We start from the raw sequence: 27,019 nt of genomic DNA, 5'->3' as shown, positions 1-27,019 counted from the left end.
GCTTCTACTTCAGTTTTTACCTCTAGGTTTCTGTCTTGAGTTCCTGATCTGGCTTCCCTGGAGTCTAACCAAAGCCCTTTCCTTCTCCAAACTGCTTTTGATCATGCATAGTGTTTATCACAGCAACAGAAAGCAAACAATGACAGAAACACATACACACACACACACATATGATATTGAAAGACCCCAGCTTAGCTGCTGTAATGCCATTTTGCAAGGCTTTCACACAAACAAGTGTAAGTTCAAGGTAAAGTCGGTACTCCTAGGCTGCCAAACAGGATATCTGTGGTCAGACACCAGGCCTAGGAGAGGAACGAAAAGTTTTGGGAAAAACTACATGTGCCCTAGATAGGGCCAAGTCAGCTATTATCAGATCTTCATGTCCCCAAGGAGCTTGTCCCCAAGTGAACCCATTGCCTCATTCCAACTGACCAATGGGATTCCTGTAACCATGCATGCTTCTGTATGCATGCTTCGACTGCCCGTTTCCATATAAAAGACCCCCTGCCCAGCCTGAGGGCAAGCAAGTCTTCCAAATAGACTCTGGCGCCCGCAGGTACCTCTTGCCGTTGCAGCCAGTGGTCTTGGACTGTTCCTTGGGTTCAGGGGACTCCTCCTGAGGGAAGGACCACTCTGAGGGTCTTTCAATACCAAAGGACAAACAAGAGAACTGGGCCTCATTACAAAGTTCTGTACATGAAAATATCCCATCACTCAAGTAAACCCAGCCCATGGGATGAGAAAAATATTTTAAAATCACATACGTGATAAAAATTCCTGCAACACAAAAACAAGGAACCCAATTTTAAAAATAGGCAAAGAACTTGAACAAACATCTCCCCAAAGAATATACACAAGTGAGCAACAAGAACATGAAAAGATATCTAACTTCCTTAGTCATCGGGGAGTTGCAAATCAACACGGCAGCTACCACCTCACACCCACCAGATGGTGATTAGCACAGAGAAGTCAACAACAAGCGCTGGAGAGGATGTGGAGGAGTCCAACTTCCTGACACTGGCGAACGCTAAAACAGTGCAGAGCCAGGCCCGGGGACCCCACACCTAGGGTTAAAACGGGGAGAAATGGAAACCCATGTCCATGCCCACGAATGTTCCTGCAAGTCCCATTCACAATGGCTAGATGGTGAAAATAATCCATGTTTCCATCAGCCAATGACTGGCCAACAACAAACAGGATGCCATCCAAAGGAGTATTATTTGGTCAAGAAAGCAATGAAGTCTGAGATACACTATGCCATAGACGACCTTGAAAATAATGCCGAGTGAAAGAACCCACACACCGTACGCATTCATTCACAGGAAATGTCCAAACAGAAAAATTCAGAGGCAAGAAGTAAACTGGAGGTAGGCAGCAGGTGGTCAGGGGAAGCGATGGGAGCCACTGCTGTACAGTACAGCATTTGCCTCTGAGGGGGTGAGCTGTTCTGGAATCAGATGAGATGGTTGTGCAACAGTAGTCATGAATGTACAGAAGTTACCGAACTTGAAAACGATTATGAGAATGACCGACCAGCAGTACTGCCATTCAGACGGACACGTGAAAGAGGCCGTGGAACGCCGAGAGCCACTGACCTTGTTTCTCCGGGTTGCGGACCTGGGATGGGATATCCTGAATTTCCAGAGTCCATTCCCCTTCAGCTTTTTCTCCCCAGCAGTGGACGGTCATGAATTCCCAGTTTGTGAACCCCTCATTGGAGAAATCCAGCAATCTGCAATAGGAAACGCTGCATTAGAAAGTGAAGGCCCTGTCTGGGGAGCCAGGCAGCTCAAGGAGGATGCTGCCCTACCCACCCAGGGGGCAGGGGTCAACTCTCTTCCTTCCACCACGTGGGTTCCAGGGATTCGAGTTCAGGTGGGCTGGTGGGCAAGTGCCTTTGTCCACTGACTCTTCTGGCTGGCTGTTTTCAAAGTCTTACAGCTGAGGCCCACAGCCATTAGCTCACAGAACCTCTCTGCATTTGGTGAGGCAGGTTCACCTCAAGTGCCCAACAACCAACAGGGACTGGTCTGTGTGTCCTCTGGGAGAGGTCTGGGGGGAAGGAAGGGGAGGCTTTCTGCACACACTCAGGTAGTGCACTTTTTGGAGGTTTGATGGTCCCCCCTTTCCAGACTAGATGGTCTTTCCTCAGCTGTCTTTACTGGCCCCTGAACCTTCAGCCTCCTCCATTTTTTCCTACTTAGTTCAGACAGAAACAGAAGCATCTGTTAACACTAATTTTCCCTTCTTTCGATGCTGTGGGATTGAATCAAAACCCTGTCATGCTAGGCCAGCAGTCTACCACTGAGCTACACGGCCAGCCCTCTAAAACTAGGCATTTCTCTTTGGAGATAAGAGTTTGCATGCAGGACTGGACTCCTAATGTCCGTCAGATCAAATAAGGACGTTCGATTCCATTCTGGCCTGGGGGCTCCTTGAACACTGGAAACAACACGATGCTGTTCAACATTCTTTTCAGGGAGGAATAGTTCTAAGAAACCGCCAAGGTCAAGGGTGACTTTCATACAAAGCCAAGTGGAACCTGACACACCGGAGCTAAGACAAGGACAAACTGTCTTGTCGAATAGGAATGCCAACTTTCAATGTAAAAAAAAAAAAAGAAACCTGGCAAGCTGAAATGCCCGCAGAGCCCAGTAAGTCGTGAAGTAAGGTAGAAAGTAACGGATTCCCAAACCACAATCTTGATAGCATGCACAGACTCTTGGCAAAACCCCAAATTCCCAAGACTGCCAGGTGGCCCCGGGGCGATGCTTTCCAGTACTTGCAGGCACTCCTAGCAACCGGGGAGGTCGGGACAAACCCACAGGACCTGCTCCGGGTTGCAGGGAGCTCTGACACCTGGGCTGATACATAAGGGTGATTGACAGGTCAGAGGGGAAGCAAGGCACAGCTGGCAGTAGGCCTGTTGGGTGCTGGAAGGTTCTTACAGGTCACAGGGCTGGATTGATTTCAGCGGGACATGAACAGTAGCCAAGCGTTCTTATCTCTATTCTCATATTTGATTCTTATAACATGTTTAATGTTTATGGATGAGTGGGATGGTGTATCCAGATGAGCAATAAAGAGAGGCCAAGTGCCTGGCTCCTGGGCTGCGCAGAGGCTGGGTCATAAGCCTACCTGTCCGTGCTCCAAAACACATGCCACGTATCCACCGTATCTCTCCTGCCTACCACCTGCCCCCAGCCCCTCGCCACTAACCCCTCCCCCCCATCCCCCCCTGTGGCCTTGAATATCCACACCAGAGTCTCTCAGGCAGGCTTTGCCTCTGTGGAGGGCACAAAGGGGTCGCAAACTCTGATGCTTCCAGGTGTAGACACAGCTGGGAGGAGATGGAAGCCAGGCTGGAGCATGGAGCAGGCAGCAAGGGTTGCCCCTGAGGCAGACCTGTCCTCCACTAGACTGTTCTAGAGTGGGTTCCGAGAGGGCGAGCCTCCAAGTCTAGCAAATGCTAGAAATGTAGCTCTTTAGACAACAACATGTTTAAAATGTGGAAGCCAAATGCCTTCAAGCTTCAGCTTGCTGGCTGGCACCTTCCAACTGCGTGTCCCTGATGGTCCCCCCCCCCCCCCCCCCCCCCCCCGTGCAGAGGTTGAGCAAGGATGAGTGTGGCTGAACACGCTTGAGGTGGCCTTCAGGAGAGGAGATGCCTCTATGCTGGCCTTCTGCTAGGAAAGTGGGAGCTGCTAGGGACTCCTGGAGCCCAGCCACTACAGTTGCTGTCACACTGACTCAACTGCACTGAGAACAAAGCTGATGCCAGGCCCGTGGCCCACTGCTTGCTGCCCCATCCGTGGACTGCTGACACTGGAAGCCACATAGAGGGGTGGAAAGCACAGAACGGACCTCTCTTCCTGGGACAGTGCTCCGGGAAACCCTTCATGGCTCTCCTACAGCTGTCTTACTTAAGAAGAGTGGTTACAGTGTTAAGGAAAATGGTGGATACGGCCTGACTCGTGTGTGAGCTTTTCCCATACAACTTGCTTCTCAATCTCCCAGGCTTCCTATATCCCCAAAAAAGGGGTACGACAGACAGGGTACACCTAGGCACAGGCACTTCCTCAAGGGCTGAGGGACACATGCAAGTTCTAGAAATATTGGTTTGTCTGTGGAAAACAAACAAAGCCCCTCTGTGTAGCTAGAAAGAGATTATATGTGCCCTAGCTCTCCCTAAGTTCCTCCAGGTTCCTACAAATTCCCCTGCTCTATTTTCTTGCAAGCTATTAAAGCCCATCTGAGCACTCGCCTTCATGTCATAAGTGCACATAAGACATCCAAGACATGACTGCACAGCACAGCCTTCCACAACCCTGCAGAAAATGAGGAAGCTCCAGCAGTCCCAAACTGGAGCTCAAGCCCTTGCAGAGGGGAGGCTGTGGAGAAGAGCCTGAGAACCACCCCTGTACCTCAGCAGTCACTCCTGGCCCCTTGGGAACATTCCAGAACTGTGGGGATGTTCCCAGAGAAAAACAAACCTTAGGTACCTCAGCTTAAGTGCCAACTGAACAGGATAAGTCATGATCTTTAAGGCATTTCAAGGACGTAACGTGAATTCTACCCTCACCCCACCCCACCAACAGGCAACAACCCCTATCACTTCTCAAAGATTAAGGTTTCACAGGTCTGTTTTAAAGACCCTGGCCTGCTCTTCAGAGTTGTAGGTCCTGCCTGTGTAGACCCAGGGAGAATCCCCACTTCCCTGTTCAGGGGATCATGCAGGGATTCAAAGAGCCTGCAGGGCCTTGGTGAGGAGCAAATCCTAAGAGAGCGTGGCCTTACCTTTTTGCCAAAAGTTGAGACTTGGTTCCAGAGGGAGAAATCAGGTGGATCTGGAGGTCTCCCCGGCGAGGGTGTGAGATAGAGATGCGGACTACCACGTGTTCCAGGTAGATCACCCGCTGGTCTGAGTGCTCCGCACAGGCATTGGTCAGGGCTGTGGTCCGCAGCACCTGCACTATGGGGATGCTCCTGGGGAGGGAAAACAGCACAGCGCTGGACACCCAAGTCTTAGTCTCACACAAGGAGGGCCATGCGCTCCAGTGCCCTAGTCTGTTCCTTCCGTGCTGTGGCTTCTGGGAGTTCCCAAGGGTCACAGTCTTGGGTGCTCCATTCTAGCCACTGCTCAGAAAACTTTGTATTTCTAGAATTTGTTTATGGGTCTTCATGTACACTTGGGGCCATTGTATCTGGAGACCTTCCCTTTGGCACTCAGGAGGTACCCCTCTTTAAATAGCATGGAGTCAACTCGCTGTCTCAAGAGCTTTAAGAACTACACGGCTTTATCCTTGGAGATAGCATTATGAATGATGACCAACCAACACAAGGCATTGGTTGGAAAGCTTATGAGGATTAAATCATCCATTCAAAGAGAAGTAAGGACTGCACTCAACGTCACACGGCTACGGAGGCAAAGGTTCAATCTCTGTGCCATGTCTCTTAGGGTAGACTCACATTCAAGAGACCGAATTTGCGCAGCTGGTCTACTTCCAGCTATCCTGCTGGAAGATTGCCAACCCACTGGCCCATGAAGGGAATGAATGATGGCACTTTCACAACCCAATGGCCCTTCTGTGACATGGGATGGAAGACGGGGGCAAGCACACCTCTACATCTCCAGTCACCCCAAACCTGTGGTCCACAGGCTGCTTTGAGGGTTTACGACTCGAAAAGTTTGGCCCCTCCCTACCAATTTGTAAACTGAATAAAGATGGCATTCTTTGGTAGAGACCTGATTGCCACCCAATTAGCACATTAGGAATTCCCTGCTGCCTGGCCTGAGCTGGGTTTATGATAGGAAGGCTTTTCCCTCTGTGCAGGGTTTTACTTTAGAGAGGCCTGGAACAAATGTGTGCTTGGAGTCTCTTAGGAGTGGTATCTCTGGGCTCTACTGGGCCTGAGTCACAAGAAACCATTCAAAACAGCTAAAAAGAGTGACGTAATGCCCCCCGAGACTCTGTAAACATTTGAAAAACACACTTTGCATGTACCATAATTTGACTTAGAGGCTGGCTCCTTTCATCACTTTCTTCGGGTTTTACTGTCTGGGTTTATTGGTCAGGGGCACCAGCACTGTGGCAGCACACAGCACAAAGTTCCAGAGAGACCCAGGCCTTGCAGGGCTCACACAGTGGACCCATGTACCCTACCAACTAGTGTTCACCTATAGTACCTGGCCTATGTACTCAAAATGCAAACTGAATGGGTTGATAACAAGAGTCTCCTTAGCGAAGGTGGGCTCATGGGGCCACCAGTGTCCCTCCAGGGCTTTGAAATGGGAGACCCAGGAATAACCTCACTCTTAACCTTCTAACACTTCCCCAAGTAGAAAGCAACATCGAAGCCAACAAGGTTCTGACCAGTATTAAAGCCCTGTTCCCTCCCTCAGTCTTTTGACAACAGTCACCACCCTTAGAAATAAACATGGAACCTACTGAGGAAACCTGGATCCCAAGGATGAGGACACAAGATTTAAGTGAACAGGAACACAGTGAAAAAAAACAGAGCTAAACACCATTCCACGGCCAATGCCCCACAGTCACAGCTCGGGGCTCAATGCACCCAAATCTAGAGGAGGAACTCATTCCATTCAGCTTCTCTTGTTTTAGTGTGAGCGCTAAGAGAGGAGTCTGGGCTGGTCTCCCCCACAGGAGCCACTCTGCCGCTGTGCCAGGATGGCGGGCCGGTGGGCAGTTCAGCCCCTGCAGGAATTAATGGCGTCTCCTGTCTCGGTTTTCACAGCCAAGATATTAAGTTCCTCTGGGGTTGGGGACCAGCCTGCCCGGGGCACAAAAGTAATTGTAACAATTAGTTTTTATGTGAAATCTCTTAACTGTGAAATCACTCGGCTACCAGGGCTTCTCATTCCTGCAAGTCCTAGGGAAAGGTTGGCACCCAGGACACTCCTCACTGCAAGGGTAAGATGTCCTTCCTGGCCTTTATTTCTGCTGCTGTTGCTGATGCAAATAACCTAACACCCCAAATAAGGGGCTTTTACATTTCTTAATGAAAAGCAAAAAGGAGGCTTTGGAAATGGTCAAAACATCCGAGCTGCAATTGTCTTGGCTTTTGACAGAAACTCGAAGTCATGAAGCCAAGTGACAAAAGCCATTACTTGTAAGGTTCACTTAACTCCAAGACAGAAAGTAAGCGAGCTCATAAAAGGGATAGAGCTTTAAAAAACAATGGGAACTATTCCCTGTTCTGCAATCATTGCAAAGACAATACAGAAAACATAACTTAACTGTAAATTTAATTTTTTTTACCTTGGTTTTAAAAATCACAGGGTCTATGATTATCACGTGTACACTGTTCTTTAATAATAAAAATTGACTTAGGAAGATCTTAAAGCTCCTGACTGCAAAGGCTTTCTGCAATTAAATTCTGAAGTTGTTGTCTTGTGTACAGTCATTGTCCCAGAGTCCTGGAGGAACTCAATAAATTAAAGGAGCAGTCTCCGCTTAACTGAGGGACACTGGGGACTTGAATGAGATCCCTAATGACACAGAAATGCCACTTCCTATTACTCACTACCAGAAGTCCTCCTTGCATCCTTAAGACTCTAGACCTACTCCATTCCAAGAAGGCAGAGGGATACTAGATGGAAGCCATCATAACATAACATAATCTCCACCCACACCATGAATATGGTGGCTTCCTAGTTTTCCCCAATGTATAAATATGTAGAAAAACTCCTAATTTTCTGGCACTTGTAACAGAATAATATTCAAGGTCAAAGATAAATATCTTCAAGTAACTAAGCAGCAGGGACAATCAGAGGAAGGCAGACCCCTGTTAGAAACTTTGCCCGCTGGTGCTGTCTGACTCCCCACTTATCTTTCTGATCTAACCAAGAAGCTAGTAGAAGCCATGATTTTTAGTTTCACGCTGAAGACTTCACTCCAGCTCCTGCAGCCTTGCATTGGCAGCCCGGTCCTCACTCAGCTCCTGCAGCCTTGCATTGGCAGCCCGGTCCTCACTCAGCTCCTGCAGCCTTGCATTGGCAGTCCAGTCCTCACGCAGCTCCTGCAGCCTTGCATTGGCAGCCTGGTCCTCACTCAGCTCCTGCAGCCTTGCATTGGCAGGCCAGCCCTCACTCAACTCCTGCAACTTTGCATTGGCAGGCCAATGCTGTCTTTCCACTTGGTAGAACTGGGGGCAAGAACTGGAGCTCGTGTTTCTCATCAGTCAATTCTGAAGATACCCATAGACATTAAGAGATAACAGAGATCTTCCCTCTGCTATATTTGGCATCTGCATAGGGAAGAAGGGGTAGCTGATCCACTGGGGCCCATAGAGAAGAAGCTGGTCCAGGGACTATTTTCAGTGACCTTCTAAGAGTCGTGAGTGAGTAGGTGGGAGTATTCACTAGGGTCTACATACTAAATCCGAGTATGGGAAAACAGCTCAGTGAGACACCTCCTAGATCTGTGTTCGAGAATTAATGCTACCAACAGAATCATTCAAAGAAAGACCATTTTTCTAGTGACATATGATATACCACATGAGCATGTATATTTTGGACTGGGGGAAAGTTGAGACAAAGTCATATATAACTGAGGCTGGTCTTGAACCAACTATGTGCAGGAGGATGACCTTGAAATCCTGACCTTCCAGCCTCACCTCCTGAATGCTGGGATTATATATCCAACTAGATGAGATTACTTTTGATTTTTAAACCATAGCATGACATTTAGGCTAGAAATAAAATTTAGCAATAAAAATGAACATATTCCACAACTAACTTAGATTAGTTGATCCATAATTCATCATTCTACAGAGCATACAATGTGTATTTGTAGCACACCCTTTTATTCTATGTCCAGTGCTAACAACAGTCTGAGATTTAGTCTGATAGGCAGCTAAAGCAGACATTAGAATCCACAGTCAGTTCTTATGGTTCAGATTTTGAGTTTGCCGTTTTGCCTGCTCACTAGAAGTTATTTGTATACTCAGTTTTAAGACTCATGGCACCTTTGGGGTCATCTGTGGACATGCACAGAGCAGCGAAGTCCGAGTCACCCAGCACAGGTCCCAGCTGAGGTCGGGCCACTTGGTCTCTTGTTTCAGCTCTCACACTACACATGGGCTCCCATTTCACACTTTCTGTAATAGTGGGCTTTCCACGTTCAAACTTCCATTGGGATTTTGCTACTTTCAAGCCCTGACCCTAAACGCCTCAAGCTCAGGCTGAGCTGCTCCTGGGTCCTCGAAGGCTATGATGTGTCTTATAGGAGAATAGATGAACCGCATCCAATTCTGGCACTAGAGAAAAGGCATCAGAGGCTCCGAGTCCAATGCCAACGAGTCAGCAACAGTCAATAAAAAAGGCATCTTTAAACAGCAATGCAAACAATGAAACGGTCACTCATTATCTGTCATTCACAGACATACAGAGAGTATCATATAAGTAGTGTGGTTTAATGAAATCCCAGAAATAATGAAATACAGAAGAGGTAGCAGGCAATGAACCTAGAGTCAGTTCTAGACAGACATCTATGAATTGATCATCTTCGGTATAGATCATCCTCAACGTCAATAGAAGGGGGGAGGGAGGGAGAGAGGAAGGAGGATGGAGGGAGCTTGAAATAAAAGATAGGTCGATGGGAGCGAAATTCTGAATGGGAATCTTGAAAAGCAGAGAAAGACGCACAGGTACCGCCCTCATGCTCTCTGCCAGCTCAGCTGACTCCTGTTGCTGTCACCTCACCACCCTCAAGTTGGGAGCCGTGGATGTCACAGACTGCTCCACAGAAGTCTGGATGTTTTAAAATGCAGGGAAGTACTGGCCAGAAAAACCCAATGGGTCAACTGTGATTTTAATAATTCAAAGAAATTATACAAAGCTTGTCTTTTTTTCACTTGAATAGAAGCTATGAAAGAATTCATTTTACCCGTCTCTACACAGAGATTCAAAAGTCATTCTGCACAGGCAAAAGTCACTGCTTATGATCCTATTTGCCATCCCTTCATGGAAGAAAGGCTCTAAATAAATTAAAATTTCTTGTGCCCCAAAACAGGGAAGGATGCCTTGAACCTACATTGTGTTTGGATATCACAGGAGCTGCTACCCAGGTCACGCTTAGGTTCTCATCCAATAATACCCACAGCACACTTAAGCAGCTTCTACTTGTCCTTAGGTTCAAGTGATCGTCCCTTGTTCTGGTATTTAGAGTTAGCATTTGCAGACTACGGTCCATGAAAGTCTTGCACTGTGGGTCCTGCAGAGGAAGCCTTGGCTTTAGCTCTGTGTATTGTGGGTTCTTCGGGGCCAATGGGCTGTAGTGCTTACTCAACAAGGTCCAGTAAGGGCAGAGGTCCTGCTCCTTTGGTTGTCACCTAAGACACTCTTCCTGTCATCCTCTTGCCTGATGGGTTGCCTACGATAACCTGAGGAGCATCTATGTAAAGTCAAGTGTCCCTAAATGTTCAGTGTCCGGATTGTAAATGCCCTGAGCCCCCACTGGCCAGTCCTTCTCCACACCAGAGATGGCTTCTCTTCAGATTTCAGAGAACCAAGGATAGCTTTCTCCTGGAGAGGGAGGTGAGGTCATGTATTGTGACTGTCATCATAGGTGAAGTCACATGTTCCAGCCCATCCCACTCCTGGCTGTTGACTTTTCTGTTCCCTTCATCCTGGACTAAGCTTTCAGGGTCTGTGGCACACCAGCTGGGCGGCACAGGAGAAAGCCGAGCAATAGAGCGATGCCAGGGGCCACTGAGTGCCAGTGCCATGTGGTCCTTTGGGCCTAGTGACATGATGCCAGTTTCTAAGCAAGGCTGGGTGATCAGGAAGGCTCTGTAGCAAGGGGAGTCCTTGTCAGTGAGCTTCTGTCTCTCTGAGTCCCAGAACCTACCCTGTTCAGGAAAGGGATATATCCCACTCAGGGGTTGCTGCCCTATACAACCAAAGGGATGGGTACCCCAATAACGCCCTAGCCACTCTGACTCAGGACCCCCTACAACATCACGATAGACATAGCAGATGCAACCACATGCCTTCCAGATCCTGGACTGAAAGTCTAGTAAATATAGTGCTGGGTGGGACCTCTGGTCACAGCAGGGTAGCGTTTACTTTCACCAAGGGGAACGGCAGGTAAACATGCCCTACACAATATACAGTGATAATACAAATATTCCCAACCCACCACTCCCTCTTGCCCTCTCCCGTTCTCTCTCCCCCACCTTGCTATCACTCTTTGTCTAGCTATGGGAAGCAGCTGAGGTCAGATTTAAGACATAAAGACGTAGGGGCTTCACCCAGAGAGAAAAGATCTCAGAAGGAGACAGAGTGGTCAATGGGTCTGAGTGGCAGGGAGAGGGAAAAGCAGAAATAGGGAGAACTTCCTGTCCTGTCCATGTAAAGCCAGGTGACCTCAGCTGAGCAAAGCCGGGGTGGGAAGCATGAGGCCGAGAGATGGGAGATTGGGTCAGCAGCCCGGTGCAGACGGCTGGACCCCTCCTGCAGCCTGATCGTAGAGCTGTAGCTCCTCAGGAGGTGAGACACACTGACAGAGAGGGGCTAGCTGCTCCCTCTGAAGGCCTTTATGTCCTTAGGTGAAGCTGGGCAAGCGGTCTGAGATGGGAGGTTAGCTGAAAATTCCAGACAGAGTCAGAAACAGCAAAGGGGGAAGAGGATTTTTCCTTTAGAAACAGAAGTCCGATTCTTGCCCCCTTTTGGGGTTGGTAGGGTCCTTACTTTCCTCAAAGGATAGGAACAATGTCATACTGTATGTTCGCGTGGGTTCCCTCAACCTCTATGCTGTCTAGACTCTGTGTGCTTTCACTCAAAAAAACAAAATAAAATAAAAATAAAAACAAGCACTCGGTGGCTAGGCACCGCTCGATCATCTTAAACAGATTTCTGGCAGGAAAAGAATGCTTCATTCAGGAGCCGCCCTGGCTGGGAAGCCGGGCGGAAGGGAAGCGGCAACACCATAGGTCAGGGACCAGAGCAAGAGATGGGCTCACCTAACCCGTGTAGCAGGCAGCTCCCAGCAGACAAAGTCAGCCTAGGCAAAGGCCCCCTTGAACTCACAGCAGCCCCCTCCTACTTAGATTTAGCACAAAAGCCTTCTGGAGGAAACGAGGTCTTAAGAAGTCAATGGGGAGGCCTGCGTGCCGGCTGCTAGACCTGTCTGGTCGTAGAGCAATGGCCCCAGTGGTCAGTGGGTACAATTAGCCACAGGGTGGAAATATGCTTTGGGAGGTCCTTCAGTGGCTATTCATCCTGCAAATACTCTCTGAACTCCCACAGTTTTCAAGGCATGCTCAAGAAACACAGCTCTCAGTATTTTGAGGTGTACATGTTCATGGAAGAGGAGAACTCAAAGATGAGGTCTGTATTTGTAGATAGAACAGTGTGTTCTACTCTCTCTCCTCCCTCCCCCGTGGTGTGTGTGTGTGTGTGTGTGTAAGGCAGAGTTTGACTTAGACGTCTCCCATTATTGCTCTCTACTTTATCTGAGCCAGGGTCTCTCATTAAACCCAGAGCTCACTGATTGCCTGGACTAGCTGACCAGTCATTTCTGAGGATCCCTTTGTCTCCACCTCCCAGTGCTGAGGTTACAGGCCTGTGCTGCCGACCACCAGATCACGTGGCTCTGTCTGCATGCCTCTGCATCAAGTGCTTTACTGATTGAGATGAGCTGTCCCTGGCCCCTGGTTTTTGGGTTTTCGTTTCTCAGTGCCGGGGACGGACCCAATGGTAGGCAGGTGTTTAACATCCCCAGCCCTGCTAATTACTTCATCAAGTCTCATTCATGCACACATTTCCCAAAGGTAACGAAACACTGTGTTCACATTCTTAGAAAGCACAGCCACAATGACACAAATTCAGGATAATCTGATTTTCGAAAGGAGCAGGCTTCTTCCCATCTGATTTATGTTACAGTCCATTTTTGTTGTTTTCTTAAAAAAATCATAACCAACACATGTAACTGGCTTAAAAACACTTCCTCCACAGGATAGCACAGAAAAAAAAAAAAAAAGAGAGACAAAGCCAGTGTTCTACAGCCTGCTCAGAGCCTGTTTAAACATTCCAATGCTTAAGCCTTAGGAAGGTTTACAGGGATGGATAAAAACAATGCAGAGATGTTATGTGGTCCATGAGCCCCCGTACTCCAGCCTGCTACTGAGGAGGGGTAGACCCTGTTGCTCTCGGCCAATGGGGCTGGGTTATAACGATGGTGGCAACCTCTATTAGGTGGAACAGAAGGAAGCCTGTGACTGCTACTCTTGTATTCCTACGGGCAAAATAAATCCCCGGTCTCACTGGCTATGCTCAACATATGGATGAGACTTTCCAATAACAGGCCAAGAAATTCAGGCTGAGAAATAGATCCCCTACACTGGCATCATATGCTACAAAAGGACAGGAGGCCTCTAAACAGTAGCACATCTAGAAGAGCACCTCCTCCTAGCTGTATAATACGTGAGAGAAAACTGGGGCATATAGATCACTACCCATGTGATCCTCCTGCCTGGGTGCATAGAGACGTGCAGGGTTGAACAACTTCCCTCCCACCCGCGCTGCACAGCCAGGTCTCGGGTACCTTAGAAATCACCGGGGTCAGAGCAGACCTTACCTGGGCCTTTTGTCTGCAGTGGCCACGCATACGTGCTGGGATGGCACTGCTGTCCACTTCCTTGCCTCCAGGACGAGAGCTTCGGCATCCACCAAGCCGAATCCATAGAGATGGCTAACTGAAAAAACAGAGCCTTCAGAGCCAGCTCTTCCTGCCTCCCCCAGCAAGGAAGCTACCCCCAGTCCTATGGCTCTCAGGAGTACACAGCCACACAAGTACTCCACCACCTCAAGGTCACTCCAAGGTGCTGACATGTTCTTCTGGTAGCTGGTTAGGGGTCCAGCCTCATTACCGTCTGAACTAAACTCTTTCAGCTCAGGAAAAATGGCTGGGACATGTGTCCCACTTTGGGACAGACTCCAGAACTTTCTTTTGAGAGGACAAGGTCAGGTTTCTTTCTGTTAGGGGGACCTGCCAACATGGAAACTCAGAGCAGACAAGAGAAACCAACCCAAAAGTCTCAGAGTCCAGGGTGCCGGTATTGGGCACCTGCCGGGCCTGCACAAGGCTCTGGGTATGAGCTTCAGCACACATTCCCTAAAAATCCAGGCACATGACCGTGATGTACATCAAATACCATAAAAACAAGGCTACTGTTGTTTCAAATATAATTTCCTTTTGCTACTGTCAGGGTTCTTAAGACAACAGCACACTGTCAGGCGTGCCGGTCGGGCTGGCTGGATCCAGGATTAGACTTGGCCAAGAGAGAAAGTTTCAAAGCTTAGTTTCAGGGCAAGGTCAAGACCTGATACAATCTATTTTTCTTTTTAATTAGACCAAGATGGACATGGAGGGCAATGTTACGGGACACCACCAGCAAATGAAGATCCAAGAGGCTCGGTCAATAACCTCTTTATTCCAAGGAGTGGTTCTCGTTCCTCACAGTTGCAAGGCTTGACCTATATGTACAGAGAGTGGCAGCAGGCTTGGAGTCACGGGAGTTGGACCTGAGCTTCAGCAAAGGGGAAAAGGTTTTCTCTAATACATCACAGCCAACAGGAATGTTTTCCAAGTACTTCCTGTCAACTTCCTTCTCAGAGGCCCTGAATACCTGGGCTGACTATCCTGATCATGGCGCCGTGTTACCGTACTGTGTCTGTGCTGGGGACAGAGGACCCATGGGCCATCAGTTACGTCTATAACATCGGGGCTGGCTGGCAGCAGGTTTAGAGATCAGAAGTAAATTACAGGGCGATCTCAATGTCTCTTTTGTATAGATGGGAAAACCGAAGGTGAGAACCGAAAGGGTGAATTCATGGTGCTCACACTGCAGTCTCCCAGGTCCTTGGATTGTCCGCACGTGCCTCCATGGCTGGCTCTAACATGGCCTCGCACATCAGATTTCTTTGTGAGAAACAAAAATCAAGGGGCAGAGTGAAACAGGGCTATGACACAAACCCTCGACATGGCAAAGGTTGTGGCATTTAGGGATCTGGACTCTGAGACATGGAGGCTGTCCTTTCAAGCCAGTGTGTGCTGTGGGAAACTACCCTTAAATCACTGCAAGGTATTTTAAATTTCTGGAACGTATAGTCAATGATAAGACTGAATGCTATTTGGGTGACCAGAGTGCCTCTCCCAGCCCGCCATGAGTGCCCGCACCTTTATGCCCAGCACCATTGACTTTCCAGTCATTCGCCTTCAGGTGAGCTGGCCGTGACGTCTTCACGAGCAGGTGCTGCACATCCCTCCAGGTTAACTGGTTGCTGCAACGACATAACAGAGGCCATTGAAGTCAGCGCTGTTAGCCAGGGAGGCCACTCCAGGGAGGTACGGGCAGTCAGCCTAAGGCTCAGCTTGCAAACCTCCACAAGGGTTCACGTTGCAGCAACTGAACCCTAGGCTGAAAGAGTTCAAAGAGACTGCCTGGCTGCCAAACCCACTTGAGTTTGTAACAGGCCCTTTGGAAGTGGAGAAAAGAAAACCTTTAATGTCACTGAAAATGCTTATCAAGTAGAAGGAGAAGCTCTTTGTCATGACGTACAAGGTATGCTAAGCTGGGCTCTGCTCTAAGGGAACCACAGGCTGCAGACTGTAGAGATTCTAAATCTACACTTCCCTTCACTGGACATAGAAACATGCCATCCAAGAACACACCCCCACTCCCCAAATGTCAATCACAGACCATATTTCTTGCATTTTGGATTTTAAACACCTCTGAAATCAGGCCCCAGAATACTTCTGTCTGTTATAATTGCTCTGCTCCCAGCAATAAGCCCATTATAGTGTCCAGGAGTGCTGAGTTTGGGGCTGGCTATTCTTATTGTCGCTTTCAAGCTGAAACACCTTTTAGGATAAAAGGACATCACACTAGTTGTACAACACCTAAGAAATAGAAAAGCATCAGTATTAGCAGCACGGAGCACTTAATATTCTGCAGAGTCCCGGGTTTGGTGAAAACAGTGCCTTTCATACTATCGCCAGGTAGAGAAAAGCAGAAAACGAAACCCCCATCCCTGTCTTCTCTTCTGCATTAGTGATCACAGAATGTAGGTATCTGAATATGTAAGCCTTCTACAGGAATGCTTTAAATCTAGTTCACGCAACAGCTACATCAGAGTCACCCAGACAGTAGGAATCTATGTATGTATGTATGTATGTATGTATGTATGTATGTATGTATCTATCTATCTATCTATCTATCTATCTATCTATCTATCTCTTTTTAAAAAAACGATTTTTTTCATTTTTACATACCAATCCAGTTCCCGCTCCCTCCCCTCCACCCCTTCCCTCTATCTAGCTCCCCACTCTACCCCCCATCCATTCTTTGGGGAAGGTCCAAGGCCCTCCCTACTATATCTAGGCTGAGCAAGATAGCCATCCAAAGAGAATAGGTTCCAAAAAAGCAAGTACAAGCAGTAGGGATAAATCCTCGTGCCACTGCCAGTGGCCCCACAGTCTGAGGAATGTAATTTTTGCAATGTGAAACTAACAGCTGAGTGAAAAGCTCACGGTTCTACCCACAGTCCCACCAAGAAATATTTGTCAATGTTTTATTAAACAGGTCTGTATATTAGTTACCTCCCAATCAGAAAATCAGCCAAAGACAAATGAGCATCCTTCTTACTCCCTTCAAAAAATAATTCCTTTCCATTTTGTCTTTTCAGGACTTGTTGAAATGAAGGTAACCAGGATAGTCCTCAGGACTGTCCAGGAGCTCGTTGACCTCATGATGTAAACTATCTGGGTATGTCAGTGCGGCTAATACAAGGATGCCGAAGCCAGTCTTCCTGGAAAGTTAGTACCAAGACCCCAGGAAGCCATGAGCCTCAGATTTGAGAACAGACTCTGTCCAGAAAGGGAGACTATAGAAACCATTATTCCATTTATTTGCATAATAATGTTTTATGCTGAATTTCTTTCCATGAGTTTTTATTTCTTCAGGGATACCTTCCTCCTAAGTATCTTTTTCCAGCCTAGGCACTGTTTCCTTATGGTAAGAATTATTTCCATGTGGCAGAGAAGCCAAGGAGAGGCTGATACGACCCTGTGCTCTGTGAGTGCAGTATGCGGAATATCGTGGGCACTTGGCTCACCCGGAGAGTATGCAGCTGAGGCTCTAAGTTCAGCATGTTAATTGCACGTTAACTCTAAGTTGCATGCATTGTTACACATGTGTGGCGAAATCTCAGCTTGCCTTTTGGGGCCATCAGTCTTGTGACCAGTCCCACTGGCTAGCCCAGTCACATCTACCAACTCCACTTCCAACAGCATGGGGACACACATGGCTTCTGTGATGTGACATCAACTCCACCATGAACACCATGGGGACACACACGGCTTCTGTGAAGTGACATCTTTCAGATACAAGGGGGCTTTTAAAAGATGGACATCATTATAAGCCTGGCACTTTGGTTTTCTCATATGAGCCCCCCAACTCGCATGAATCTCTGGGGTCTTCCGCATCACAGGAATTGCAAACCATGCCCACAGGTCACTCATGCTGCTGGCAGCCAGAAGATGGTGGGAACCATCTCATCAGGAGGAAGCAAACCTTTCTCCCCTCCTTTCCTGTGCAGGAACTGAACCTGGGGCCTCAGTCACTTGACCTCTAAGCTACCACCCTAGTCCCAAAATGCTTCCAGTGGAAACAGAGGTGGGCAGCACATCTGGGGTCTGCAGCAAACTTGGGGGAATTCATAGGTCGCCCGCCTGCGTCATTCTTATCACTTGCTGTGCATGGGCCCTCCCATCGCCACTGGGAGTATCTTTCTCTACAACAGTGGTCTCAACCTTCCTAACGCTGTGACCCTTTAATGCAGTTCCTCATGCTGTGGTGACCCCCAAATACAAAATTATTTTGCTTCTACTTCATAACTATAATTTTTGCTACTGTCATGAATCATAATTTAAAGATCTGACATGTGACCCGTGGGGGTTGTGACTCACGTGTTGAGAACCACCACCTGAGCCTGCTGCACACTGTAGTCTCCAAGTGCCCTAAACTCAACCTGAGTCCCTAGACACCATGTGGTCCTTCCTGAACCAATCCTAACCCCAGGAAGTTCTAAGTAGGTTCTCCCTTCAGTGGGCTTGCTGGAATTGCACCCGCAACCCTCTGCTTGTCATTAGCTCCCATGGGCCCATAGGCAACCTTACTGGGATGACAATTGATCATGAAGCAGGCTGTGTTTTCTATTTAGGTCTGACGAACAAAATTCCTTGCATGTTTCCAATAAGGAATGCAGGAAAATAGAGAGTGATGAATTGCTAAGTGAGAAAATGCAACTTTTCCACACAAGGAACCGATGATGGCAGAGCCCCAGGACACAGAAGCTAACATTTTGTTTTTGGCCTGAAATTTGAAAATATTTAGCTGCTTTTGTTAAATTGGTAGCATTTGAGTGTTTTGGTCTTTAGCTCTGTAGAAATCAGCATGCAAGCAGGCACAATTTCAAGGGTTGACACATCTCAAATATTCTCTCAGAATCAGCTAAAACCTCATCTAGAACAAAGAATTACTGCAAATGCCGGGCCCCTCTGTGACAATTGATGTCTAAACTGTTTCTGACTCTACAATTGTACATAGAGTGTTTTTGTTTGGATGGGGAATGTCCCCGATGGGCTCCCAAGTTTGACTACTTGGTCTCTGGCTGATGGCACTGATTGTTGGGGAAGGTTGTAGAACCTATCATAGGGTAAGCCTACCAGCAAGAAAGGGGTCACTGGAGGTTGTGGGGGTGGACCTTGAAGGTGGTAACTTAGGCTTGGTCTAAAAGTTTTCCTTGATTTGCAAAGGATGCCTTAGTTAGTAAGGATGTCTCAGTTAGGGTTTCTATTGCTGTGAAGAGACGCCATGAGGACAGCAACTCTTATAAAGAAAACATTTCATTGGGGTGGTTTGCTGAAGTTCAGAATTTCAGTCCATATCATCATGGTGGGACATGGTGGGACGCAGGCAGACATGGTGCTGGAGAGGTAGTTGAGTGCCCTACATCTTGGCTTACAGGCAACAGGAAGTGGTCTGTCTCACTGGGAGAAGCTTGAGCAAACAACACCTCAAAGTCCACCTCCACAGTGACACACTTCCTCCAACAAGGCCACAGCTATTCCAGCAAAGCTACATCTCCTAATAGTGTCACTCCCTTTGGGGGCCACTTTCTTTCATACCACCACAGGCAAGCTGTGCCACGGGCTGGTGCCACCACGGACAGAGCCCAAGTCTCCATACCTTTTCCACCATGATGGGACTGTATCTCTCCAAACTATAGGCCAAGAGTGAACTTCCTGTCACACTGCTGAGAAGGTGGCTCATTCATGCCATTAACCCTCTTCTGCCTGACCCATCCACATTTTGTAACTCTAGGATTTGTGGGACTTAGACAGGCAAAGGGGAACTTCATCACTGTCAGTTAGAGAGAAGCCGTGACAGTTTGGGTACATGGCTATGAGTGGAGATATCTGGCCCATGCACCTCCTGGGATCCTACAAAGCAGAAGAGATAGTAGGCTTTACAAAGAGAAGAAACTACTCAGAGAACAGCCTAAAAAGAAAGGAAATTCTGACATGGACTACAACACAGACATGTGTGCTTACCCATAACACCACGTTAAATAAAATACACCAACACCAAAGGACAGAATAGGTAGGGCATCCTTATCCAAAATGTAAAAGGGAATCACAGATTTAGATTTTTTGGAGTATCTGCATAGACTTAATAAATTTAACATCTTTAATCTGAAAATCTAAAATCCAAAACCGTTCCAGACCTTAAACACTCTGAACATGATATCAGCACTAAAAACCTTTCAGGTTTTGGAGCACTTTGAATTTGGGGTGCTCGGTATGAATTGTATGGTTCTGTTATGTGAGGTACTTAGACCCGTCGAGTCCAAACACAGGAAGCAGCATGGTGGCTGTCAGAGACTGAGAGAGAGGGGGTGTTATGTGCTGGACCATGGCATGTGCTAAAGTCCTAAGCCCTGTTCCTCAGAATGTGACTGTATTTCAAAACAGGGTTTACTGAAAGTTAGTTCAGGTAAACGAGGCTATCAGCATGTGCCAGCTGGAAGTGGCCAACTGCCAGCCAAGAAGATGCCAACCCTGCTGTTGCCTCAATCCAGGCAGGGACTTTGAGGTCATGCATTTCTATTGTATGAGCAACCTTTGATGGCAGCCTGGGCAGATCAATACAGAGAGTTAATGTTTAATGGGAACAAAACTTCAGTTTGGGAAGATGACAAAACTCCAGTGATGTGACAGTGATGGGTACAAGGCAATGACAATGGGAACACACAGCTGAGCTTGTCACTTAAAATCCTCAGGACGCTAGGTCTCAGGTTAGGTGTGTCCCGCCAGCATATAAACACCTTTTCAAGGGAAAAGAAGGAAGGCCGAAACTTACTTTGCTTCCAGAGCCAGGGCAATGATGCCAGCCACCATGGGGGCTGAGACTGAGGTCCCAGTGTGACCGTCGGTGCAGCGCTGACGCAGATCCGTGGTGACCTGCATGAGAGGGAGGCACATGGAGCAGGGCCGTGGACAGAGGCTGGCTCCCTCTGAGAGACCCGAGGCACTCGCAGGCTGCCCAGTGGAGAGAGTGACACCCTGGGTGCCAGCGGCAGAAAAGGCATGCTGCCTGGCTCTCCTGGCTTTGCGCTCAGGAGCAAAACTGCAGATGCTCCTATAGATCAGGCTAATCCCAGAGTGTCACAGCAGGGAAAAGAAGGATCTAGAAACAATGAGTGTGCTTTCATGAGGGATCAGCTCAGCGGGCTCCTGAAGACCACAGAAGTCAGTGCAGACAAATGGTAAAGCAAGATAAAATGGACTCTCCGCTGACCCGCCTTCCTGCAGGGCTCCACGCTCCTGCCCCTAAAATGCATGAAACCTGATTCCACCTGCAGAGCTAAACTCAGTGACTCTGGACTTGAGGGAAGCAGAAAACTTCTGGTCATGAAATGCTTAGAAGCCCAGATAGTGTTTCTACCTTTAGCTGCAAGGCAAGGACTGGGATGGTGGATCTGGACACCCTCCCTGGGGAACCCAAGTGCTCTTGTCATCATCATAAGGCTTGCTGAGCAGGACAACAAGGCTGCTGGTCTTTTGGGGAAGGTGAGGCTGGCTCTGCCAGCTGGGGCTTTGCCTGTCCTCGTCTGAGGCGATGGCTCCAGGAGGATGGGACATGGACTTAGAACCTCACAACTGCCCAACCTGACATGCACACCCCCTAGGAGGTCACAGGGGAAGAGGCTGTGAGATCAACACTTGATTTCGGTTGTGTTGGTAGGAGCATAGCCCCTGTGACTTGTGCTCCTGGTTTTAATTCTCTGCCCTCTGCAGATGGAATCAAGGTTGCTGACCTTAAATCAGAGAGAATCTTCTGGATTATCCGGCTGGGCCTGATAGAATCAGAAGGCTTTAGAGGTAGGAGGGAAAGCAGAAAAACCTGTTGGAAAGGTGAGGCATGAGAGGACTCCGGCCATCATGGCTGGCTTTGAAGAGCGAGCCAGAGACCCACACCAAAGGTGTAGGGAAAGAGGGGCTTTAAAAACAAGAATGTCCATCATCCAACAGCCCACAAGGGAATGGGGACCTCAGTCCTACTGCCAGGAAGCTGAAACATGTCTAGGCTACATAAGCGAAGACCTCCCCAGGGATGCCAGGAGGCCAGAGAGCCCTTCTGACATGCTGACTTCAGCCTGTGCATCTGGAGCTGAGAGCCAGAGAGGTGGCCAGGCTTCTGAGCTGCAAAGTGGGGAGAAGCCAATCGACACCCGCCTGGGGATGCTAAGTTTATGATGACTCATAGGGCAGCGACAGGAAAGGAGCTCACCCAAAGCTCATGCAGCCATTTTCTGGAACCCCTGAGGATGAATTTCTCCGGCACTAAAGGTCGGATCTTTCCACACAGAGGTGTCCTCTGGTCAGCGAGGCTCACGATCCCCCAGAGGAGGGGTATCTAGCCTGGGTCATATGTTCACGGGAGGATCTGACGGGTATTTCACCAGAAACCAGCTTCCTCGCTGCACTCAGTAGGACAAAAGCACCCCGAGGAAGCGTGAAGGACCAGCCCAGGAAGGGCTTCTGTGACCCCCGCCTTTCTGTTGCTCCACACAGGTCAGCAGGACATCGACCCCTGCCCTGGCTTGGTAAATAGCTTTTGGGTGGGATCTGTGAGCAAGCACGGCCCAGGGTTGGCCCTCCAGGGGCAGAACAGGGGATTTAGGGAGGGAACAGGGACAACCCTGTGAGGGAACAGAACTAAGGTGGGCAGAGCCCTCCCACATCTGAGGGCCCTGCTTGGAACGCTGCTCACATTCAATGAACTGACCCTCATCTTTAGTCCCCAAGGGGAGAGGTAAAGGTTTTAGTTCTCTGATGAACGGCCACGTCTGTCCATGAGGGATTCCTCACTCCTGGTAGACGCTGCAGGAAGGAAGCACGCAGGGGGCGGGGTTTTGACTGACACTAGTGATGTGGGCCTCCTCCTACACACTAGCTCACCTGAACTCAAAGCTGTGAGGCACCTGCTGTCTTGAGAGCTTGCTCAGCCCCTTGCAGGACATTTTTTGCCTCAAGCAAAAATTAGGCTCCCGTTAAGGGACAAAAATGCTCATCACGCTCTAAGCAGAGTTCCAGGACAGCAACTCTGACGCTCAATTTTATCTTTTCCCCTCTCCCAACCATATCCTTCTTATCCATAAATACTGCTCAGAGGAGGGAAAATTATTTAAAAAGAAGGAATTCAGGAGAGACGGCACATGCCTGTCACCTCAGCATTTGTGAGGTGAAGTCCAGAAGAACAGGAGTTAACCTCTACTCTACAGTAAGTTCAAACCCAGCCTGGGCTACATAAGACCATCTCAGAAAAAAAAAGTTTGTGTGTGTGTGTGTGCGTGTGTGTGCATGTGTGTGAAGGAAATGAAGGTGTTCTGTAGCTCGACGTGTGCACACCCAAGCACAATAAGTAAGTAAATAAAGTCACGAGTCCTCCTTGCAGAGCCGAGTGCCATCCCCGAGGATGCAGCCCTAACACAATGCATCCAAAAATGCCAACCTCAACTTGAACCCAGTTAGCCAGGAGGCCTTTGCTCGGTTTCAGCCGGAGCATCTGTTTAAGAACGCTTCAACGAGTCCGTGCTCAAATGAGGAGGAAGGGGAGATAAGCAGGGCATGGTGCAGTCTCAGCTGCCCATCCCATGGCTGGGTGATCCTGCAGGATGGGAAAATAAATCTTAACACCTCTGTGAACCAGCCTGGGCCACTACCAGGCCTGCAGCAGGATGACAGTGGCTGGCCTTCCATGGGCACACAGCAAGTAGAGAACAGGAAGCCTATGTGCTCCCCAGAAAAAAAATTGTAAAAATAAATTTGAAAATAATTTGTGTCTTAGCAGCAGGAGGAATGAAAAGACGCTGGTGAGTGTTAAAATCAAACCATGTCTGGGCAGCTGCACGGGCTCATTTTCAAAATATCTACATACTAACTTAATGACTATGCATTTGAATTCTGCATTAATTTAGACTGGAAACCCCCCTTCCCTCTCTCTCTCTTTAATATAGGAAAGTATGTACAGAAGGAAGAAGCATAAATTTCCAGCCATATACTTAAACGGTTACCATTTGAAAGATAAATCAGGGGCTGGGAATGTGGCTCGGTGGTGGCGTTCCTGCCTACCGGGGGTTTGAGCACCACAAAGAAGAATGACAGAAAACCAGCACTTCTGTTCACTGCAGTGAGCAGAGCTGGCAAAAGCTGTGGCTCCCCTTCCAAGCGTCTGGGGCACGTCCCTTGGCAGCAGAGAAGCCTAGAATGCTCGGGTTTCCAGAAGGTTTCAGCATAAAACCAAGACTTTCTATTTTATGCATCAGAACAGTGGACTCTGGGATGTGACCACAGAATTCCAGAGAGCTAAAAGGAGATATGACAAGGATGAACCCCATTCTTAAGTGACATTTTTAGGTCTCTAAAGTCAGAGAGGGGCTCATTGGCACTTCTGGGCACAGAGGAGTAAAAGCATCTTCCAAAACAGTAAAGCCTGAGGCTGGCTGCCAAAGCCCTGGGGTTGACCTTAGGTTCGGCTTGTCCACAGAGGGATGAGGCTGGGACCTGAGATCCAACAACATCTGGTCCTGGCTAAACCTGCCCTTGGGAAAAGGAAGCCCCTTTAACCTTAGGAGAGAACTTACAATCTTCCGTTCATAGAAGGCTCCACTGCTGTAGGTGGTGGCCAAGGTGGAGGCACATTCCTCCAGGTACCAGGGTTTGTGGCCGTTCTCAGTGGTGCTGCTCACAGAGATGGTGTAGATGCTGTTGGTGTAACCGTCACAGGAGCAGTGGTCCCCTTCTCTTCCTCCGTTCCCAGAGGCCCAGACAAAGATGGAGCCCAGACCCTGGCGGCCCTACAGGAAGCAAGAAGAAGAGGGTGTCAGCAGCTGTGGTGGGATCCCATGGGGAGGGTCTGCGATCCCGCCTTCAGCGTGTCCCTCCACAGGGCAGTGACGGTGCACCGGAACCACCACGGAGGGCCTGCCTACGGGTTCCATTTGGGTTTCAGTGGAGCCATCTTGCCTGTGGTGACAGCATTAAGATCGCAGACGCTCAAGATCCTGTCGGACACCTCTTGTCCTTCACAGGAAACCCCAGACCCCAATGCAAGCAGCTCCAGTTCAGACATCACTAATTTCCATTGCAGTAGCCGAGGACCAAGGGCACCCGGCATAAGACCACGATTAGAGACAGACGATGGCAGAAATTTGGAACTGTTTCGGTTTTACGGGTCAAAGGAGCTGGTTTCGAGAGGGAAGAGCAGGGATTTTTTCCTGAAAATGCAGTCGCAGAGGTAAGCTTCTCAGAGGTCCAGCTAATTCTTCAAAGAGGGGTGAAGGGTGAGAGGTGAAGGGTGAGGGCTGAGCGTGGAGGGTGAGATTGTGGCTTCTGTATGTAACTGTTAGAAAAACATGGCCATGCTCCAGAACACTGCTCTATGTCTGCAGATGTCCCATTGGAGTTCCCAGAGGCGGATGCGATGGACCAAAGGATACGTGCTAAAGCAGTCAAATCAACTCAGGCTGCTGACTTCACTTGTTCCTTGGGAACGGGAAAGAGAGAAAGCACATGGCATTGGCGAGTCAGGCAGGTTCCTGCAGCCCTGGTCCACACTATACCCATGGGAATCAATGGTTTCTGACCAAACTTCATGTCATCCCAGCTACAAACACTAGTTACTGATTAGCTCATGGAAGATTCGACTGAGTCAGTCTCAACAGCTGGACCCAGAGGGCGCACCATGAATTGGACTTCCCAGGCTCTTAAGAACTGAGAACCCTCCCTTTCAAATGTAGGGAGGGGACCGACCCCGAGTCTGAGCAACTGGTCAATTTAAAGACGGCTTTCAAGCAGATTGTACAACCCCATGCATGAATCCCTCCTCAGAGTTCAGGGCTTTCCTTGGGGGGCGGGGGGAGCCACCTGCTCTGGAGGCCTGTGACACTCGATTTTGCAGACTTAAGAGACTTCAGTTCTAGGCTAAGGTTCCCAACAAAACCCACAGGGAGGTTATGGTGCCCCCGGCCCTGCTATGTCAGGGCAGCTCCTTTTCTCTGCTTCCTCCATCTCAAGACAGGCTTTTCTGAATGCCCAGGAGCTTTCCACAGAGGCTACCTGTCCTTAGCAACAAAGGGTAACTTCTGCAGTTGGAGAGATGGATCAGCAGTTTGGAGCACTTGTTGCTCTTGCAGAGGACCTGGGTTCTTCTATTCCCAGCACCCACCTGATGGCTCACAACCATCGGTAACTTCAGTTCCAGGGGATCTGATGCCCTCTTCTGACCTCTGCAGGCACCAGACATGCATGTGGTATACACAGACGTATGCAGGAAAGACATTAACACACACACACACACACACAAAATAAACTACAAAACATTCTAAGAAATAGGTTAACTTCTAGAAGAAAGGCACAAGCTCAGGAAATGGGTGTGTCTGTGTGAACTGGGCCATGCCCCGTGCCAGGATGCTTCCGTCGACAATGGATCACACAGGTGCAGAGAAGCTAGGCGTGTGGAAGGCTTTTGTGCCATCGAAGTGTGAGTAAGAACTCTATCGTGAGGCTCGCATCGTGACGAAAGTGCTAATGATGGCTTTCTCGGAGGATGTCCTCATCATTAAGCAAAGCAAGACTATAATTACCTGGTGGAAAAGATTAACCAGCAGCCAGCTTAAATGGACTAAGATCCAAATAAAAAGGCATTTAGGCCCAGCAGAGCCTATCTATTCCAGACACGAACCATCCCCGAGACACTGCCACTTTCAACTCCATCCCCAGTGCAGAACCGTTTATAAAATGTTCTTATTTTGTAAAGTTCAACAATCTTATAATTCTGGAAGTGTAGGGAACAACTTAAAATAGTGCTCCCCACTCTTGAACGTGTGCCCACCGAATCACAAGGGGATCTTGTTACAAACACCTTTGGGTCCAGCGAGTCTGGGGTGGCCCGTCAATTAGTTGTACAGCACGCTAATAGACACGGGAGGTAAATCAATTACAAAAGAGTTTATTTGATTCAGTTTTGTAGGTTCCAGCCCAAGACTGGCAGAACCCATTGTCTTAGCCTTTGATGTCAATGCCACTATAGAGACCATGGCAGAGGAAGTCTATTTGCCACATGGTGGGGAGGGGGGTAGGGGAGCGGAGCCCCACAATCTCCTTCAAGGTGTGCTGGCAATGACCAGCCAATCTCCTTCTAGACCCCGCCTCTTCCAGTTTCCCCCATCCGCACTCGGGATTGGGTAGCACCATGCTCATGGGATTGCAATTCTGCATGCCTAAGAATTTCAGCCCACACCTTGCTGCCAATCCCAGCCCTTCCCCTGACACCGGGCACTCACTGCCTCACTACTTCCCATAGGCACCGCAGCATCAGCAACTTCCTTCCCGTCTTACTGTGGGTTTCTAGAGGGACAGAGCTTGGT

The 27,019-nt window shown here is 48.7% G+C and overlaps 1 protein-coding gene across 2 annotated transcripts in view; it reads right to left on the bottom strand.

Annotated features, from left to right (window-relative positions):
• The window catches only part of Pcsk6 (proprotein convertase subtilisin/kexin type 6), a 192,935-nt gene that overhangs the window by 65,522 nt on the left and 100,394 nt on the right, over positions 1–27,019 (bottom strand). For both annotated transcript variants that reach the window (XM_050149192.1, XM_050149191.1), the window contains exons 8-13: positions 24,236–24,448; positions 20,449–20,549; positions 15,204–15,307; positions 13,602–13,719; positions 4,798–4,986; positions 1,596–1,732 (exon numbers count right to left, since the gene is read on the bottom strand). In XM_050149192.1, coding sequence (XP_050005149.1) covers positions 1,596–1,732; positions 4,798–4,986; positions 13,602–13,719; positions 15,204–15,307; positions 20,449–20,549; positions 24,236–24,448 — 862 coding nt within the window. The remainder of the gene's footprint in view (positions 1–1,595; positions 1,733–4,797; positions 4,987–13,601; positions 13,720–15,203; positions 15,308–20,448; positions 20,550–24,235; positions 24,449–27,019) is intronic.

The sequence above is a fragment of the Alexandromys fortis genome, unplaced genomic scaffold, assembly GCF_014885135.2.
Source record: "Alexandromys fortis isolate MF-2015 unplaced genomic scaffold, M_Fortis_MF-2015_v1.1 scaffold_67, whole genome shotgun sequence".
In the NCBI taxonomy this organism is placed as follows: domain Eukaryota; kingdom Metazoa; phylum Chordata; class Mammalia; order Rodentia; family Cricetidae; genus Alexandromys; species Alexandromys fortis.
The sequence above is the reverse complement of the archived record's forward strand: the minus strand, read 5'-3'. Positions and strand labels throughout refer to the sequence as shown.